This window comes from Anomaloglossus baeobatrachus, chromosome 2 (genome assembly GCF_048569485.1).
Source record: "Anomaloglossus baeobatrachus isolate aAnoBae1 chromosome 2, aAnoBae1.hap1, whole genome shotgun sequence".
NCBI classification, from domain to species: domain Eukaryota; kingdom Metazoa; phylum Chordata; class Amphibia; order Anura; family Aromobatidae; genus Anomaloglossus; species Anomaloglossus baeobatrachus.
Genome location: NC_134354.1, coordinates 711,416,076 through 711,434,353, shown reverse-complemented (window position 1 = coordinate 711,434,353; position 18,278 = coordinate 711,416,076). Strand labels below are relative to the sequence as shown.

The following is an 18,278-nucleotide window of genomic DNA, read 5'->3' as shown; positions in this document are numbered from 1 at the left end:
AGATAAATAATTTTTTACCTACATTGTCATTTACTGTAACTTGATCATCGGTATAGGGTGTATACATGTGATCACGTGAGCGGGGACCGGAAAAAACGTCCTAAATCATGATCTCCAGGGTCTTAGCTAGCCCTGAAACCCCGGAGATTTTCTGATGCTGGGGGGCGTTATTCACTTATTTCTGCCTGCTGTTTGTAAACGGCAGATCAGAATAAGGCTACATTAACACGACCGATCCATTTTTGTGGTCTGCAAAAAACAGTCCGTTTTTTTTCACGGGTGCATCCGTGTGGCATACGTTTCCGTTCCGTAGACGGTCCGTATGTCATCTGTTTGTCATCCGTGTGCCTTCCGTTTTTTTTGTGTACTGCAAGAAAACTGAAGGAGGGAAAATACATAAATTTACCCAGGATCCATAGCTTCAACCTACATGAGACGGTCACATGTTCACTCCAGTGCCATTTTCTACTGCTTTTCACAGCGTACAGCGCTCTGGTGATTTTCCTATGCTTGTACACGTCATATCAGTCTTTTCTGTCATTATAATGGCAGAAAGACACATAAAGTCCCACTCTCCTGCATTTTGTAATTTTGCACCCTTTGGTGTCTTTCATGTGGCACTAAGGGGTGCTTAGCTTTGTATTTAGCCAAAAGAATGAAAAAAAAAATGACGTGGGGTTTCCCTAATTTTTGTAGCCAGCTAGGGTAAAGCAGACGGCTGCAGCCTGCAGACCACAACTGGCAGCCTCACCTTGGCTGGTAATCCAAAACTGAGGGCACCCCATGCTGTTATTTTAAATTAAATAAATAATTAAAAAAAAAAAAACATGTAGGGGTCCCCCCAAAATTGGATCACCAGCCAAGGTAAAGCAGACAGCTGGGGTCTGATATTCTCAGACTAGGGAGGTCCATGGTTATTGGACTCTCCCCAGCCTAAAAATAGCAAGCCGCAGCCGCCCCAGAAGTGGCGCATCCATTAGATGCGCCAATCCTGGTGTTTCGCCCCAGCTCATCCCGTGCCCTGGTGTGGTGGCAAACGGGGTAATATATGGGGTTAATACCAGATGTGTAATGTCACCTGGCATCAAGCCCTGGGGTTGGTGAGGTCAGGTGTCTATCAGATACCCGACATCACCAACCCAGTCAGTAATAAAAAAAAATAGACGACAAACACATTTTTATCTGAAAAAACACTCCCCAATACATTCCCTCTTTAACCAATTTATGAGAAAGAAAAACAAATCCAGGTCTGGTGTAATCCAAGGGGTTGCCATGACGATCCACACTGTCCCAGTCAATGAAGAGCAGGATGGCTGAGTGCCAGGTGGGCGGAGCCTAGCGGGACCATGTGTGCAGAGTGCCAGGAGGGCGGAGCCTAGCGGGACCATGTGTGCAGAGTGCCAGGTGTGCAGAGTGCCAAGTGGGTGGAGCCTAGCAGGGTAATGTGAGCAGAGTGCTAGGTGGGCGGAGCCTAACGGGACCATGTGTGCAGAGTGCCAGGTGGGCACAGCCTAGCGGGGTAATGTGTGCAGAGTGCCAGGTGGGCAGAGCCTAGAGGGACCATGTGTGCAGAGTGGCAGGTGGGCGGAGCCTAGCGGGACCATGTGTGCAGAGTGACAGGTGTGCAGAGTGCCAAGTGGGAGGAGCCTAGCAGGGTAATGTGAGCAGAGTGCTAGGTGGGCGGAGCCTATCGGGACCATGTGTGCAGAGTGCCAGGTGGGCAGAGCCTAGCGGGGTAATGTGTGCAGAGTGCCAGGTGGGCAGAGCCTAGCGGGACCATGTGTGCAGAGTGCCAGGTGGGCGGAGCCTAGCGGAGTAATGTGTGCAGAGTGCCAGGTGGGCGGAGCCTAGCGGGACCATGTGTGCAGAGTGCAAGGTGGGCGGAGCCTAGCGGGGTAATGTGTGCAGAGTGCAAGGTGGGCGGATCCTAGTGGGACCATGTCTGCAGAGTGCCAGGTGGGCGGAGCCTAGCGAGGTAATGTGTGCAGAGTGCCAGGTGGGCGGAGCCTAGCAGGACCATGTGTGCAGAGTGCCAGGTGGGCGGAGCCTAGCGGGACCATGTGTGCAGATTGCCAGGTGGGCGGAGCCTAGCGGGACCATGTGTGCAGAGTGCCAGGTGGGCGGAGCCTAACGGGACCATGTGTGCAGAGTGTCAGGTGGGCGGGGCCTAGCGGGGTAATGTGTGCAGAGTGCCAGGTGGGCGGAGCCTAGCGGGGTAATGTGTGCAGAGTGCCAGGTGGGCGGAGCCTAGCGGGGTAATGTGTGCAGAGTGCCAGGTGGGCGGAGCGTAGCGGGACCATATGTGCAGAGTGCCAGGTGGGCGGAGCCTAGCGGGACCATGTGTGCAGAGTGCCAGGTGGGCGGAGCCTAACGGGACCATGTGTGCAGAGTGTCAGGTGGGCGGAGCCTAGCGGGGTAATGTGTGCAGAGTGCCAGGTGGGCGGAGCCTAGCGGGGTAATGTGTGCAGAGTGCCAGGTGGGCGGAGCCTAGCGGGGTATTGTGTGCAGAGTGCCAGGTGGGCGGAGTCTAGCAGGACCATGTGTGCAGAGTGCCAGGTGGGCGGAGCCTAGCGGGACCATGTGTGCAGAGTGCCAGGTGGGCGGAGACTAGCAGGACCATGTGTGCAGAGTGCCAGGTTGGCGGAGCCTAGCAGGGTAATGTGTGCAGAGTGCCAGGTGGGCGGAGCCTAGCGGGACCATGTGTGCAGAGTGCCAGGTGGGCAGAGCCTAGCAGGACCATGTGTGCAGAGTGCCAGGTGGGCGGAGCCTAGCAGGGTAATGTGTGCAGAGTTCCAGGTGGGCGGAGCCTAGTGGGACCATGTGTGCAGAGTGCCAGGTGGGCGGAGCCATTGTGCTGGCGGCAGAGTGCGAAGTGGGTGGAGTCTAGCGGGGTCATGTGGCGCTGAGGACGTCAATGTCGTGGACTGCATGGCTGGGGACAGGTGAGTGTGTGTGTGTGTGTATGTATGTGTACATGCCGCGTGCAGGAGGGGGTGGAGCGAGCTGAGCGTGGAAGTGTCGGCTTCCTGCACACGTAAGTAGGATAAATAAATCGGGTTACTAACCAAAGCGCTTTGCTTGGATACCCGATGTTTATCTTGGTTACCAGCTTCTGGCAGGCTGCCAGCGATGGCTCCTGCACACTGTAGCTGTAAAAAAGCCCTGCTTTTTGCTGCTAGAACCGTTCTCGAACGTAACTAGAACTATCGAACTTTAGCAAAAAGCTCGAGTTCTAGTTTGATCTAGAACAGCCCCAAAAATCACTCGAACCGCGAACTGGAGAACCGCGAACCGCGCTCAACCCTAATCGTGACACATGATTTGTTTTTTGTGAATGCCGGCAGAGTGCCAGCACTCACAGAATTTCTCCCGACCAGAGCGATTCTGAAATTATCCGACTGTGCAGTCATAGGAGGACTGGTAAAATCAGTATAAGAAATTAAAAAAAAGAGTTTTAAAAAATATTAAAAAGTAAAAAAAAACTAAAAAGTTCAGATCCAATCCCTTTTGCCCCATTGAGAATAAAACAATAATAATAATAATAATAATAATAATAATAACACACATATTTGGTGTAGAGTTGAGTGATGTTCGATTCAAACGGTTTGCCAATTTCAAATTCGAGTGATTTTGGGCGGCGATCGAGTCGCTTCAAGTTCGGCAGTTCGAGTTAGGTTCGATAATGGTTCGAATCACCAAAAGCGTGGCTTTTCACAGTAAGGTTATGTGCATCCTGCATCCCCAGCACAATCCCTCTCTCTTTCCTACTCACCGATCACGGGCGCGGCGCTGCACGGCTGTCACAAAGCTCCGGCAGCTTTTCCTCTTTTGAAAATGGCTGCCGCTTCATTATTCAATCAGGTATTCTCTGTCTTCGCCCACCAGCGCCCATGATTAGTTGCAATCAGACACGCCCCCACGATGAGTGACAGCTGTCTCACTGCAACCAATCACAGCCGCCGGCGGGTGGGTGTATATCATGCAGTAAAATAAATAATTAATAAATAATAAAAAAAAAATGCGGTTCCCCCAATTTTGATACCAGCCAGGATAAAGCCACACGGTTGGAGGCTGGTATTGTTAGGATGGGGATCGCAACATTATGGGGAGCCCAGTACCCTAACAATATCAGCAGCCCGGAATTGCCGCATCCATTAGATGTGACAGTCCCGGGACTCTACCAGCTCATCCCGAATTGCCCTGGTGTGGTGGCAATTGGGGTAATAGGGTTAGGTTAATCATGACAGGCGTCTCCCCAAGATACCTTCCATGATTAACCTGTAAGTGAAAGTATATAAACACACACAATAAAAAATCCTTTATTTGGAATAAAAGACAAAAAAACACCCTCTTTCACCATTTTATTAAAATCCCCAAATACCCCTCCAGGTCCAACGTAATCCACAAAGGTCCCGCGACGCATGCTACATGAAGCTGACAGGAGTGCCGTAGAACATGAGCGCTCTGTATCAGATCCACGGAGAAATGAAGTGAGCCGCGCTGTCAGCGGGGACGTCAATGAGGTAAGGCCTGCGTGTGCAGTGATGATGGGGGTTGTAGTGCCTGCGTGTGCAGTGATAATGGGGATTGTAGTGCCTGCGTGTGTGCGAGGATAATGAATGCCGTAGTGCTTGCGTGTGTACGAGGATGATGGGGGTTGTAGTGCCTGCGTGTTTGCGAGGATGATGCATGCCGTAGTACTTGCGTGTGTGCGAGGATGATGGGGGTTGCAGTGCCTGCGTGTGCGTGATGATGAGGGTTGTAGTGCCTGCGTGTGTGCAAGGATGAGTGTGGTACTGCCGGTGTTTGCCTGCCCATCCATCCATCCATCCGCCCATCCATCCGCCCATCCATCCATCCGCCCATCCATCCGCCCATCCATCCATCCGCCCATCCATCCATCCGCCCATCCATCCATCCATCCATCCACCCATCCATCCATCCATCCGCCTATCCATCCATCCATCCATCCATCCATCCATCCATCCATCCGCCCATCCATCCATCCATACATCCATCCGCCCATCCATCCATCCATACATCCATCCGCCCATCCATCCATCCATCCGCCCATCCATCCATCCGCCCATCCATCCCTCCATCCATGCAGTCCATGTGAAAAGAGACCGAAGGCACTCACCAAATATGCGGTAAAAATAAGCTGTTTTATTCGACCATCAGGTCAGGGGGAAAGTGGCCTTTCATTGGAATGAGCACCGTGGCCAGAATGCAATGAAACTTACAAGCCATATAATGCATGTATAATCCTGAAATAGGAACATTGAGCGGTTAGCTGCTGAATGGTGCCAGTGTTTCCTCCTTTCAGCATCCATTCATCCATCATTGCAGCTGAACAATCTGCTTCTGGATTCTCTACTGCAGTATAGAGGTCAAGATTACCAAATCTTCCCATGCTTTTCATTACAGGCAGTGGCTCAATGGATAAAGCTACTACCTAAGGAGATTTAGCTCACGAGTTCGAGTCCCGGCCGTCCCGGTAAAGAATTATAATTATTATTTATTTATAATTATAATTTAATTTAATTATGCACTGAGGGGAGGAGCCGGACATCAGCTGTGAGCCGCGGACACACCTCTAAAATCGAAGCAGTTCACGGAATAAGGCTGCATTGCTCTCTTCTCTCTCTCCTCTCTCTCTCTCTCTCTCTTTTTCTCTCTCTCTCTCACTTTTTCTCTCTCGCTCTTTTTCTCTCTTTCTCTCTCTCTCTTTTTCTCAGTCTCTCTTTTTCTCTTTTTCCCTCTCTCTCTCTCCTCTCTCCTCTCCCTTCTCTCTCTCCTCTCCTCTTCTCTCCTCCTCTCTCTCTCTTCTCTCTCCTCTCTCTCTTCTCTCTCTCTTCTCTCTCTCCCTCTCTCTTCTCTCTCCTCTCTCTCCCCTCTCTCTTTTCTCTCTCTTTCTCCTCTCTCTTCTCTCTCCTCTCTCCTTCCTCTCTCTTCTCTCTCTCTCCTCACACTCTCTCTTCTCTCTTCTTCTCTCTCTTCTCTCTCCCTCCCTCTCGCTCTTCCCTTTTCTCTCTCTTTTCTCTCTCTCTTTTCTCTCTCTCTCTTCTCTCTCTCTGTTCTCTCTCTCTGTTCTCTCTCTCTGATCTCTCTCTCTCTGTTCTCTCTCTTTTCTCTCTCTTTTCTCTCTCTCAGACCTGGCAATGATCAGCTGATGCGGTCACCTGACAGCATCAGCTGACACTATAAGTCGAGTGGTGAGGCCGGCTTTTTACCGCCCGGCCGGCTAAATTATCAGCTGCTGCTGTCGGACAGGAGTCTGCACAGAAGTGTGTAGTTTTTTCTGTTTTTGTTTTTTTTCACGAATGCATCAGCTGATTGTATAAAAGCCGTTTATACAATCAGCTGCTGTGTCATGTGATTCAGGCCCTTAAACCTGACACATCATCTGATCGCTTTGCCTTTCAGCAAACCGATCAGATGATATTTGATCTGGATTGGACGGCGCAGGACCCTTGACCCAGGATTACTGTGGAGGGGGGTTCTTTATTTTAATGAATATGGAGTCACTAATTGTGTTTTGTTTTATTTCTAATAAAAATATTTTTTTGTGTGTTGTGTTTTTTTTATCTGTACTAGAAATTCATGGTGGCCATGTCTAATTTTGGCGTGACACCATGAATTTCGGGCTTAGGGCCAGTTGATAATATACAGCTATCCCTAACCCCATTATTACCCAGCGAGCCACCCATCACCACGGCAGCTGGAAGAGTTGGATACAGCGCCAGAAGATGGCGCTTCTATGAAAACGCCATTTTCTGGGGCAGCTGCGGACTGCAATTCGCAGCAGGGTTGCCCAGAAAGCTTGGGCACCCTGCGCTGCGGATTCCAATCCCCAGCTTCCTAATTGTACCTGGCTGGACACAAAAATTGGGTGAACCTCATGCCATTTTTTTTTTTAAATTATTTCATGAAATTCATGAAATAATTTTAAAAAAAGGGCTTCCCTATATTTTGGGTTCCCGGCCTGGTACAAATAGGCAGTTGGGGGTTGGGGCAGCCCGTAGCTGCCTGCTGTACCTGGCTAGCATACAAAAACATGGCAAAGCCCATGCAATATTTTTGGGGGGCAAAAAACTCCTGCATACAGTCCTGGATGGAGTATGCTGAGAATTGTAGCTCTGCAGCTGCTGTCTGCTGTCTGTCTGTATGGAGGAGAGCAGACAGCAGCTGCAGAACTACAAGGCTCAGCATCCTCCATCCAGGACTGTATGCTGAAGGGAGAGGCAGGGGGAGCAGAACTAGAAGGCTCAGAATGCTCCATTCACTAGAGTATGCAGGAGAGCAGACAGCAGCTGCAGAACGACAAGGCTCAGAATACTCCATCCAGGACTGTATGCAGGAGTTTTTTGCTCCCCAAAAAAATGACGTGGGCTTCGCCATATTTTTGTATGCTAGCCATGTACAGCAGGCACCTACGGGCTGCCCCCAACCCCCAGCTGCCTATTCGTACCCACCTGGGAACCAAAAAATATAGGGAAGCCCTTTTTTTTAATATTTGACGAATTTCATGAAATAATTAAAAAAAAATGACGTGGGCTTCGCCCAATTTTTGTGTCCAGCCAGGTACAACTAGGCAGCTGGGGATTGGAATCCGCAACACAGGTTGGCCCGAGCTTTCTGGGCCCGTCTGCTGCGAATTGCAGTCTGCAGCTGCCCCAGAAAATGGCGCATTCATAGAAGCGCCATCATCTGGCGCTGTATCCAACTCTTCCAGCAACCCTGAAGCCAGGTGGCTTGCTGAGTAATAAGGGTTAATACTAGCTTTGTTTTACTAGCTAGTATTAAGCCAGAGATTCTTAATGTCAGGCAAGTTTGACCCGGCCATTAAGAATCTCCAATAAAGGGTTAAAAAAAAGACACCACACAGAGAAAAAATACTTTAAAAGAAATAAATACACAGACAGACTTACAAACAAGAAACAGGACCTAGCATGATGTCTAGCCCTGTGACCAGTCTGTAGCCAATGAGATAATAGACACGTGACGAGTCACATGCTATGACAACGTCTCGGAAGGTCCTATCATCAGTGCTGGTTACCAGGAGGACGCAGCGATTATCGGAAGGAAAAGCGGCGGGAGACCAAGTGCAGGACGCGTCGCGGGGACCTGTAAGTGTAATGGCAATGTTTATTAACTGTATGTGTATATGTATAATGTGTTTTTATGTGTTTGTATTTGCCTGCCATTGTTTTCAATGGTGTTCGAAGGAGTTCGTCGAAAGTTCGCCGAACGTTCACCGAACGGAGCCGCTGTTCGACGAACTGAACCGTACTCGAATGCTGGGGGGTGACTCAACACTAATTTGGTGTTGCCGAGTTCAGAAACGCCCGATCTATCAAAATGTAAAATCAATTAATCTGATCAGTAAACTGGGTAGCAAGAAAAAAATTGCAAATGCCAAAATTATGTTTTTTTAGTCACTGCAACATTGCATTAAAATGCAATAGCAGGAGATCAAAACATCACATTCTCAAAGAAACTATAGGTAAAAAAAAAGTCAGCTCAAGACACAAAAAATATGTCATCACTGAGCCCCAGATCCTGAAAAACAAGAACTTTTGGGTCTCAGAAAATGGCGACAAAAGCGCTTTTCTTTTTTTTTTTGTACAAAGTTCTGAATTTTATTTGACTACATAGATGAAAGTAAAACTCTACATGTTTGGTATCTGCGAACTCATACTGACCTGGGAATCACAATGTCAGGTCAGTTTTACCCGATAGTGAACATGGTGAATAAAAACCCGAAAAACAATCGTGCAGTGGCATTTTTTTGCAATTTCACCACACTTGGGATTTCTTTACATTTTATCAGTGCACTAATGGTTTCTTTCAAAAGTACAACTCATCCTGCAAAAATTAGCCGTCTTACTGCTATATTGACAGAAAAATAAAAATATTATGGCTCTTGAAAGAAGAGGAGGAAAAACGAAAACGAAAAATGGAAAATCGCCAGGGGATAAAGGGCGTTGTCTCATGCTCTTTTTTCGGGAGCTCACAGATCCTCTTGCTGTGTAAGAGGTCTGATCCTGAAGACTGACAGCTCAAACAAGGCATGATTGCACCGCCAGACTTAACTGTGAAGCAGGGGTGGCTTTAGCTCTGCCTCATTGGAGGTGCTCATGGGACTAAAGTTGGCCAGATCACTGGATGCCTGAAATTACACTCTCCCTGCCTAGAAAGCCATCCAACATTAATAGACTGCAGCAGTGGTTGGTAATCTAGGTAGTAAATAGTAAACTATACAATTCAATATCCCTACTGAGAATGGAGAATTTTAATAATACGGAAATTGCAAAGTTGATTTATTTACAAGCACATTGAAATTTTACTCATTTAACAAAATAAGACAAGTAACTACTGTATATATCTAATATATAAAGCTGAGTGTATGTATGTGTATATGTGTGTGTGTGTATGTATGTATGTCTGCTAAAGGAATATACACCGTCGCTTTAAAAATCACAACATTTTGCACAGACACCTCATGTGACCCAGGGAACGTCATGTTTTGACATGAAAATTAAACCCCGCACTTTACAGTTACTCTGAAAAAAACCTGCCTCCATTAAAGTCAATGGAGCTGGGAGCTACAGGTTATTAATAGAAGCACTGATTGGTTGCTATAGGAACAAAGGAAATTGTTAGTACAAGAAGCTTATGTGTGAGCTAATAAGATATCTATGGGGAGACGCATAGAGAGACAGACGGGGAAAGAGACAGATGGGGAAAGAGACAGACGGGGAAAGAGACAGACGGGGAAAGAGACAGATGGGAAAAGAGACAGATGGGGAAAGAGACAGACAGACAGGGTAAGAGACAGACAGAAAGGCACACAGACAGACACAGACAGACACACACAGAGACAGACAGACAGAAAGAGACAGACACAGACAGAGACAAACAGAGACAGAAAGAGACAGACAGAGAGACAGAGACAGACAAGCAGAGACTGGGAGAGAGTCAGAGTGACAGTTACTATCCCGGGCAATGCCGGGTACAACAGCTAATGTATATATATATATATATATATATATATATATATATATATATATATATGTAGCTATATATATATAATGTTTTCTTTCCTTAAGTCCCGGTAGATTGAGTAACTACATTGTAATTGCAATTAATGTGTTACTGAGGTTTTGTGTATCACAGGAAAAAGAGAGATATTTCCCTTGGTAGGTTTTTAGCCTCATGTCCTCAAGGCCTATATTCTCTAGTAGTCGTGTGATATTTGTATACTTATGTGAATTAATTCCATCAGCCATATTACTAATTATCTTTCTAAGAATATTTTCCTGAGAAGGAGGACAGCGAGAGGAGGGAATGGAATTTAAAAATCTAAATTAATTAGTAGAGTGCCCCCAGCAAGTGATGTGTACTTTACTTTAAAAGGGTAGGCAGGTTATGTTTATAATTATCTGCTTGTTGCATTTCGCCTTCTTGGCTTAGTGCTAATAATACAGTGTTTGGAATCAGAGTTGTAAATGGAAAAAAAACAACGTGGATATACTAAGCAGAACTGTACAGTGGCCAAGTATATGAACTACTTAGGGAGAATAGAAGAAATAGAAGATTAATATTTATCCTGTATGATGCTGACACATTCTGCAGAACATGCTTTCATTCCATGGAATCGGAGTATATTCATGGTTTGTAGCCAGAGAGACACATAGGTCTAAATATAAGCTGTATACACAAAATATTACATTATTGCAGAAGCCAGATTGTTGCAGTGGCAACCTGAGTTCGTCATGATGACCTCTGGATCAACCAGCTACAGCAAGCCTGTTAGACAATGGCAGGAGCATGGCCTAAGAGGCTTCTGTAAGTGCAGCTCTCACAGGTATAATATATGGCAACATTGTTACATTTCAATGCATTATATCAGCAATCAGAATAATGAAAGTTACTCTTGAGTAAATTAAAAAAGTAAAAATAAATGTAAAAAATTGTGAAAATATTTTAAAAGGTCACAAAATAAAGATTTTTTTATTTTACCAATAAATATGTACATTTATGTGAAAATAAAAAAAAAAAAAAAAAAAAAGACAGGTTGGTATTGCCACATCCGTAACAACCCAAGCTATAAAATTGTCACCCTGTTTAACCCCTGAAGTGAACACCTTAAAAAAATAAACAATGTGACAAAAAACATTGCTTTTTCATAAAACCGCTGAACAAAAAGTGGAATAAATGCAATCAAAAAGTCAAAATGTATTTAAAAATGGTATTGCTAAAAATGTCATCCTGTCCTGCATAAAACAATAGACCAAACGGCTCCATCAGTAGAAAAATAACAAAAAGTTAAAGCTCACAGAATAAATCTATGTAAAAACAATTATTTTTTCTATAAAATTGTTTTTATTGTGCAACACCATAAAAACATAAAAAAATCAATATAAACATACTATTGCTGTAATCATACTGACTCAAAGAATTAAGCTGTCTTTTTGCTTTTACCTCACGGTGAATGACAAACCCCCCCAAAGAAAAAAAATCCTGAATTCTTGTTTTATGTTCATTGTGCCTATTAAAATTGGCATAGAAAGCGATCAATTAACATTATGTGCCCTAAAATGGTACTAATAAAACATCAACTGGCCCCACAACAAACAAGCCCTGACATGACTCTTTTGGAAGGAGTACCGAAAAATTATAGCTCTCAAAATATGGTAAGGAAAAAAAATCCTTTTTTTTTGTAACAAAAAAAACAACCTCTTCATATTGCGTGATAGTAGCCAAACATAAAAAAAAATAGGATACAGTGATACCTTGTATCACTGTAATCACACCGACCGGAAGCATAAAGTCATCTAGTTACTTAGGCAGCACGAGGAATGATATAAAAAAAATAAAACCAGTTCTTGACCTGCTCTTGATTTGTTTATTCTGCCTTCTAAAGATTCCAGTAAGGCTCAGCTCACATTTATCCTGTGCTCTATGATCATGTGTTTCAGATATTTAGATGAATATCGCATGCCAGTAATGTGGAGACTAAGCTGCAATGCTACTCTGGGAAATATGCAAATTGTTTCTTCAGGGAGAAAGTAGCCAAACTCTAGTGCCAACTATTGGAAGTAGCAATCCTAAAAGTCAAAATTGACCCTTTAACAATCCTTGTCATATGACTTTAGGATTTATACCAGATCAGAACCTCAATTTGCAGACACTGTGTTTCATGGTGATTGCTCCACATCAAGCTGCCTCCTGATCGGTGAGAATCGTTCTAGGACTCTCATACAATAAGGGGAAACTTTTCCACAAGACTGTCTGTGGTCCAGGCAGTAAGGTCTCTCACGGGAACAGCCACCACAAAAATTGTGTAGTGGTTAATGACTGTCATAGCATACATATATCCAGAACAACTGGGCTCCAGTTTGACATGGTCAATGGCTACAAGCTCCAAGGGGCTCTTGCTCATGATAGGGTGAAGAGGAGCTTGCTGATTAGGTCTTTCACCCCTGGCCACGCACAGCCCGCAGCACAGCTCACCACCTGCAGTAAGCCCGCAGCATCGCCCTTGCCTCCTTTGACCCTTTTTCCACCAGCCTCAGTAAGCTACATTCAGATTATAGGATGCACCCCTCATTTTCCTCCCAAATGTTTGGGAGGAAAAGTGTGTCTTATAATCCGAAAAATATGGTAATTGTTTTTTCCGTAGTTTTACATTCCTCAGTTGTAATAAGCAGAAACTTTGCACAAATTAGTAAACACATTTTACAACATGAGATAAGTCTATTTTCCTATAACGCAGTAAGAAAATTAAACAAATAAACTTTTGTAACACTGATCAATAATAAAATAATTATCCTACCTGCTTCTCTCCACTTGGCTTTTTGTGATTTAATAACAGCTCAACTGCTCCAACCACTTCTTTCCTTATGGCGTGTAGTAAAGCATCTCCAACATAGACATTATAACTTAGCAATAGCTCGATCAATTCAAGGTTTTCATTTTCAATGGCAATTAATAGCGCTGTTCTTCCCAAGGGGTCAATGCAATTAATATTGATTCTGAAATAAATTTCGGCTTCTTCAAGTGACTGCTTCACGCTGGCGTAATCACCTTTCTCCACCGAGTTTAGGTAGGCTTTCTCATAAGGGGACAGTGCAGACTCTGATCGTACAATGCGGAGGGGGATCCGATCTTGAAAATGAGAATTGTTGCTTTTACTTTTGTAGTAAAACTGAGCCATACTTTATGCCATCATATATAGTCTCTGCAAAATAGAGAAAAATATCAGTTAGCGTCAAAAGATTTTTTTATTATGATGCACTTGTAGTATATTATGATATTGTGATTTAAAAAGATTTTCCACAATTTAGCGGTGCTTTACACGCTGCAACATCGCAAGCAATGTCACTAGCAATCGCACCCGCCCCGTCGTTTGTGCGTCACGGTCAAATCGTTGCCCGTGGCGAACAATATCGCTAGGACGTGTCACACATACTTACCTTCCTAGTGACGTCGCTGTGGGCGGTGAACAACCTCTTTTTGTAAGGGGGAGGTTCATGCGGCATCACAGCGATGTCACACAGTGGCCCGACAATAGAAGCGGAGGGACGGAGAGCAGCCGCATGAAGGTCACGCTCACCTCGGAGGACGCAGGAACGCTATTGTTCATCGTTCCTGGGGTGTCACACATAGCGATGTGTGCTGCCTCAGGAACGACGAACAACCTGCGTCCTGCAACAGCAACGATATTTGGGATTAGAACGACGTGTCAATGATCAACGATTAGGTGAGTATTTTTGATAGTTAGCGGTCACTTGTAGGTGTCACTCCCAACGATGTCGCTAACAAAGCCGGATATGCATCACAAATTCTGTGACCCCAGCGACATCTCGTTAGCGATGTCGTTGCGTGTAAAGCGGCCTTAACATAAGGATAGACTATGAATTTATACTTGGTAGGGATCTGACTTTGGTACCTCCATCAATCACAGAACAAAGCAGTAAACTGCATAGTAACATTAGTGTGAGTATGGCAGCAGGGTACAGTCTGTTGGGGCAGCTCAACTCTACCCAGAATCGTTCATATGAATGGGCTGAGCTAATACTCCAGGCACAGTCATAACATTGAAAAGGTCTCAACTGCCCTGTCCCTTCAATATGTTGATTAATGGTGTTTTTTAAAGTTAGCCCCTACTGATTATATGCAACGTAATAATGGCATATAAAGGTACCATCAACTCTAAATTCTAATATCTCTTTTAAAGGGAACCAACCAGCAGGATTTTCATAATAAAGTAAAAGCTAAAACAGGACAATTACCCAAAACACACTTGCAGGCACTATGTCAGGTTACGTAGCCTCTACAATCACCCAAATGTAACTCAACTGAGATGGTATGGCGTACAGTCATGGCCAAAAATGTTGGCACCCTTGAAATTATTCCAAACAAAATTAGTATTTCTCCCAAGAAATTATTTCAATTATTTATGTTTTTTTTATACATATGTATATTTCATTTGTGTGTATTGGAATGACAAACAAACAGACAAATAAAGTGAAATTGGGCAAAATATCACAAAAAACTCCAAACATGGGCCGTAAATTTTTCATATCACCTTAATATATGGTTGCACACCCTTTAGAATAAAAAACTGCAATCAATCGCTTCCTATAACCATCAGCAAGCTTCTTACACCTCTCAACTGGAATTTTGGACCACTCTTTTCTTGCAAACCTTCCAGGTCTCTCATATTTGAGGGGTGCCTTCTCCCAACAGCAATTTTAAAATCTTTCCACAGGAGTTAAATGGACTAATTGCTGCCACTTCAGAACTCTCCACGGCTTTGTTTCCACCTATTTCATTGGGGTCATTGTTCTGATGGAAGACCCATGAATTAGCATGCAAACCCAGATTTCTGACACTTGGTACTACATTGCAATCAAAAATCATTTGGTAATCTTCAGATTTCATGATGCCTTGCACACAGTCAATGCACCCAGTTCCAGAGGCAGCAAAACAACAACAAAACATTTTTTAACTTCCACCGTATTTGACTGTAGGTACTGTGTTCTTTTTCATTGTAGACCTTGTTCCATTTTTGGTAAACAATCGACTGATTACCAAAAAGCTCTATCTTTCCACAATACGCTTTCTCTGGCCTCCAACACACATCCATGAAAAGCACGCACGTGTCATACGGTCCGTTTTTCAGGTCCGTTTTCCATTTTTAAGTCCGTTTTATGGTACGTGTGGCATCCGTGTGTATTGCGTATGCTAGCCGTGTGTGCATGTTGAATGTCCGTGTGTGCGTGAGACACGTAAGTGACATGTCCGTGTGTTGTCCGTGTGAAATGTTCCATGCGTGATGCACAATGTCATTGATACATACCCGCTGACAGCAGACAGCGACGTGCGATGAGAATTAACTCAGGTGAACTTCACCCGACTTCATTGTCATACCGCGGCTCTGTCTGTGTCACTTACTGATTAGCGGTCACCCATGCAGGACTCACCGGTGACCACTAATCCCCTGAGTGACTGAAGTGATTAGCACGATTAGCGCTGCTGTCACTCAGGTTATCTGTGGCCAGCTGGATCCTCCACCCGAGACCACAACTCACCTGTGACTTCATCGCTGTCACTCGGGCGACTTGCAGTCACAGTTGGAGGATCCATCGGTGGCCGCGAGTAGAGTTGAGCGCGGTTCGCGGTTCGAGGTTCTCCAGTTCTAGGCTCAAGTGATTTTGGGGGCTGTTCGAGATCGAACTAGAACTCGAGCTTTTTGCAAAAGCTCGATAGTTCTAGATACGTTCGAGAACGGTTCTAGCAGCAAAAAGCAGGGCTTTTTACAGCTACAGTGTGCAGGAGCCATCGCTGGCAGCCTGCCAGAAGCTGGTAACCAAGATAAACATCGGGTATCCAACCAAAGCGCTTTGGTTAGTAACCCGATGTTTATCCTAGTTACGTGCAGGAAGCCCACACTTCCCCGCTCAGCTCGCTCCGCCCCCTCCTGCCCGCGGCATGTACACATAAATACATACACACACACACACACACACACACACACATGGTCCCGCTCGGCTTACCTGCGGTGATGAAGTCCCGCCATCCCGACCTCAGCGCTGTCACTGTCCTCCATGGCCGCCGCTTGTCACATCACCTTCTCTCGCTTCCGACCCGAGACTGACTAGCGGTGACGTCACGGGCCTCTCGCGATACTTGGTGTGAAGGCGGCGGTCATTGAACTCAGTGACAGGGGCTGTCAGTGTGCTGGAGATCAGCGCAGGTAATGTACCTCGCTGACAGCAGCACTTGTCATCCCCTGCAGTGACCTGGGTTGACCCATTGATGTTAGCTCAGGTCACTGCACTGCTCTCCCAGCCAATGGGGAACATCCTGCTCTTCATTGACTGGGACAGTGTGGATCGTCATGGCAACCCCTTGGATTACACCAGACCTGGATTTGTTTTTCTTTCTAATAAATTGGTTAAAGAGGGAATGTTTTGGGGAGTGTTTTTTCAAATAAAAATGTGTTTGTCGTCTATTTTCTTTTATTACTGACTGGGTTGGTGATGTCGGGTATCTGATAGACGCCTGACCTCACCAACCCCAGGGCTTGATGCCAGGTGACATTACACATCTGGTATTAACCCCATATATTACCCCGTTTGCCACCGCACCAGGGCGCGGGATGAGCTGGGGCGAAGCACCAGGATTGGCGCATCTAATGGATGCGCCACTTCTGGGGCGGCTGCGGCCTGCTATTTTTAGGCTGGGGAGAGTCCAATAACCATGGACCTCCCTAGTCTGAGAATATCAGGCCCCAGCTGTCTGCTTTACCTTGGCTGGTGATTCAATTTTGGGAGACCCCTACGTGTTTTTTTTTTAATTATTTATTTAATTTAAAATAACAGCGTGGGATGCCCTCAGTTTTGGATTACCAGCCAAGGTGAGGTTGCCAGCTGTGCTCTGCAGGCCGCAGCCGTCTGCTTTACCCTAGTTGGCTACAAAACTAGGGGGAACCCTACGTCATTTTTTTTTTTCATTTTTTTGGCTAAATACAAAGCTAAGCACCCCTTAGTGCCACATGAAAGGCACCAAAGGGTGCTCCACTTTTTCTCCACTTTTTCTCCATTTTTTCTCCACTTTTTCTCCACTTATTCTCCACTTTTTCTCCACTTTTTCTGCACTTTTTCTCCACTTTTTCTCCACTTATTCTCCATTTTTTTCTCCACTTTTTCTCCACTTTTTCTCCATTTTTTTCTCCACTTTTTCTCCACTTTTTCTCCACTTTTTCTCCACTTTTTCTCCACTTATTCTCCACTTATTCTCCACTTTTTCTCCACTTTTTCTCCACTTTTTCTCCATTTTTTTCTCCACTTTTTCTCCACTTTTTCTCCATTTTTTCTCCACTTTTTCTCCACTTTTTCTCCATTTTTTTCTCCACTTTTTCTCCACTTTTTCTCCACTTTTTCTCCATTTTTTTCTCCACTTTTTCTCCACTTTTTCTCCATTTTTTTCTCCACTTTTTCTCCACTTATTCTCCACTTTTTCTCCACTTTTTCTCCACTTTTTCTCCACTTATTCTCCATTTTTTCTCCACTTATTCTCCATTTTTTCTCCACTTATTCTCCATTTTTTCTCCATTTTTTCTCCACTTTTTCTCCACTTTTTCTCCACTTTTTCTTCACTTTTTCTCCACTTTTTCTCCACTTTTTCTCCACTTTTTCTCCATTTTTTTCTCCACTTTTTCTCCACTTTTTCTCCACTTTTTCTCCATTTTTTTCTCCATTTTTTCTCCACTTATTCTCCATTTTTTCTCCATTTTTTCTCCACTTTTTCTCCACTTTTTCTTCACTTTTTCTCCATTTTTTTCTCCATTTTTTCTCCACTTTTTCTCCACTTTTTCTCCACTTTTTCTCCACTTTTTCTCCATTTTTTTCTCCACTTTTTCTCCACTTATTCTCCACTTTTTCTCCACTTTTTCTCCACTTTTTCTCCACTTTTTCTCCATTTTTTTCTCCATTTTTTTCTCCACTTTTTCTCCACTTTTTCTCCACTTTTTCTCCGTTCTTTTTCTATGGTCGGTCTACCCATTAGCTCTGCCATGCATAGTGTAGCTCTACACCTACTGCACATGTTACTTTATGATTGACATCTCTTTCGTACCAGAGCTGTCTAAGCCTACTCTGACCCCATATTTGTCATTACTATATTGTCCTTGTACTGTATTATGACATTTGTATCATGTGTTTCATTTCTTGCTGTGTTGCAATTTTTGTGCTGCATCCCAATTG

The 18,278-nt window shown here is 44.7% G+C and overlaps 1 protein-coding gene across 1 annotated transcript in view; it reads right to left on the bottom strand.

Moving 5' to 3' along the window:
* The window catches only part of TRPC4 (transient receptor potential cation channel subfamily C member 4), a 525,557-nt gene that overhangs the window by 337,423 nt on the left and 169,856 nt on the right, over positions 1 to 18,278 (bottom strand). The window contains exon 2 of the mRNA XM_075337313.1: positions 12,842 to 13,246. Within this exon, the coding sequence (XP_075193428.1) occupies positions 12,842 to 13,222 (381 nt within the window). The 5' untranslated portion in view covers positions 13,223 to 13,246. The remainder of the gene's footprint in view (positions 1 to 12,841; positions 13,247 to 18,278) is intronic.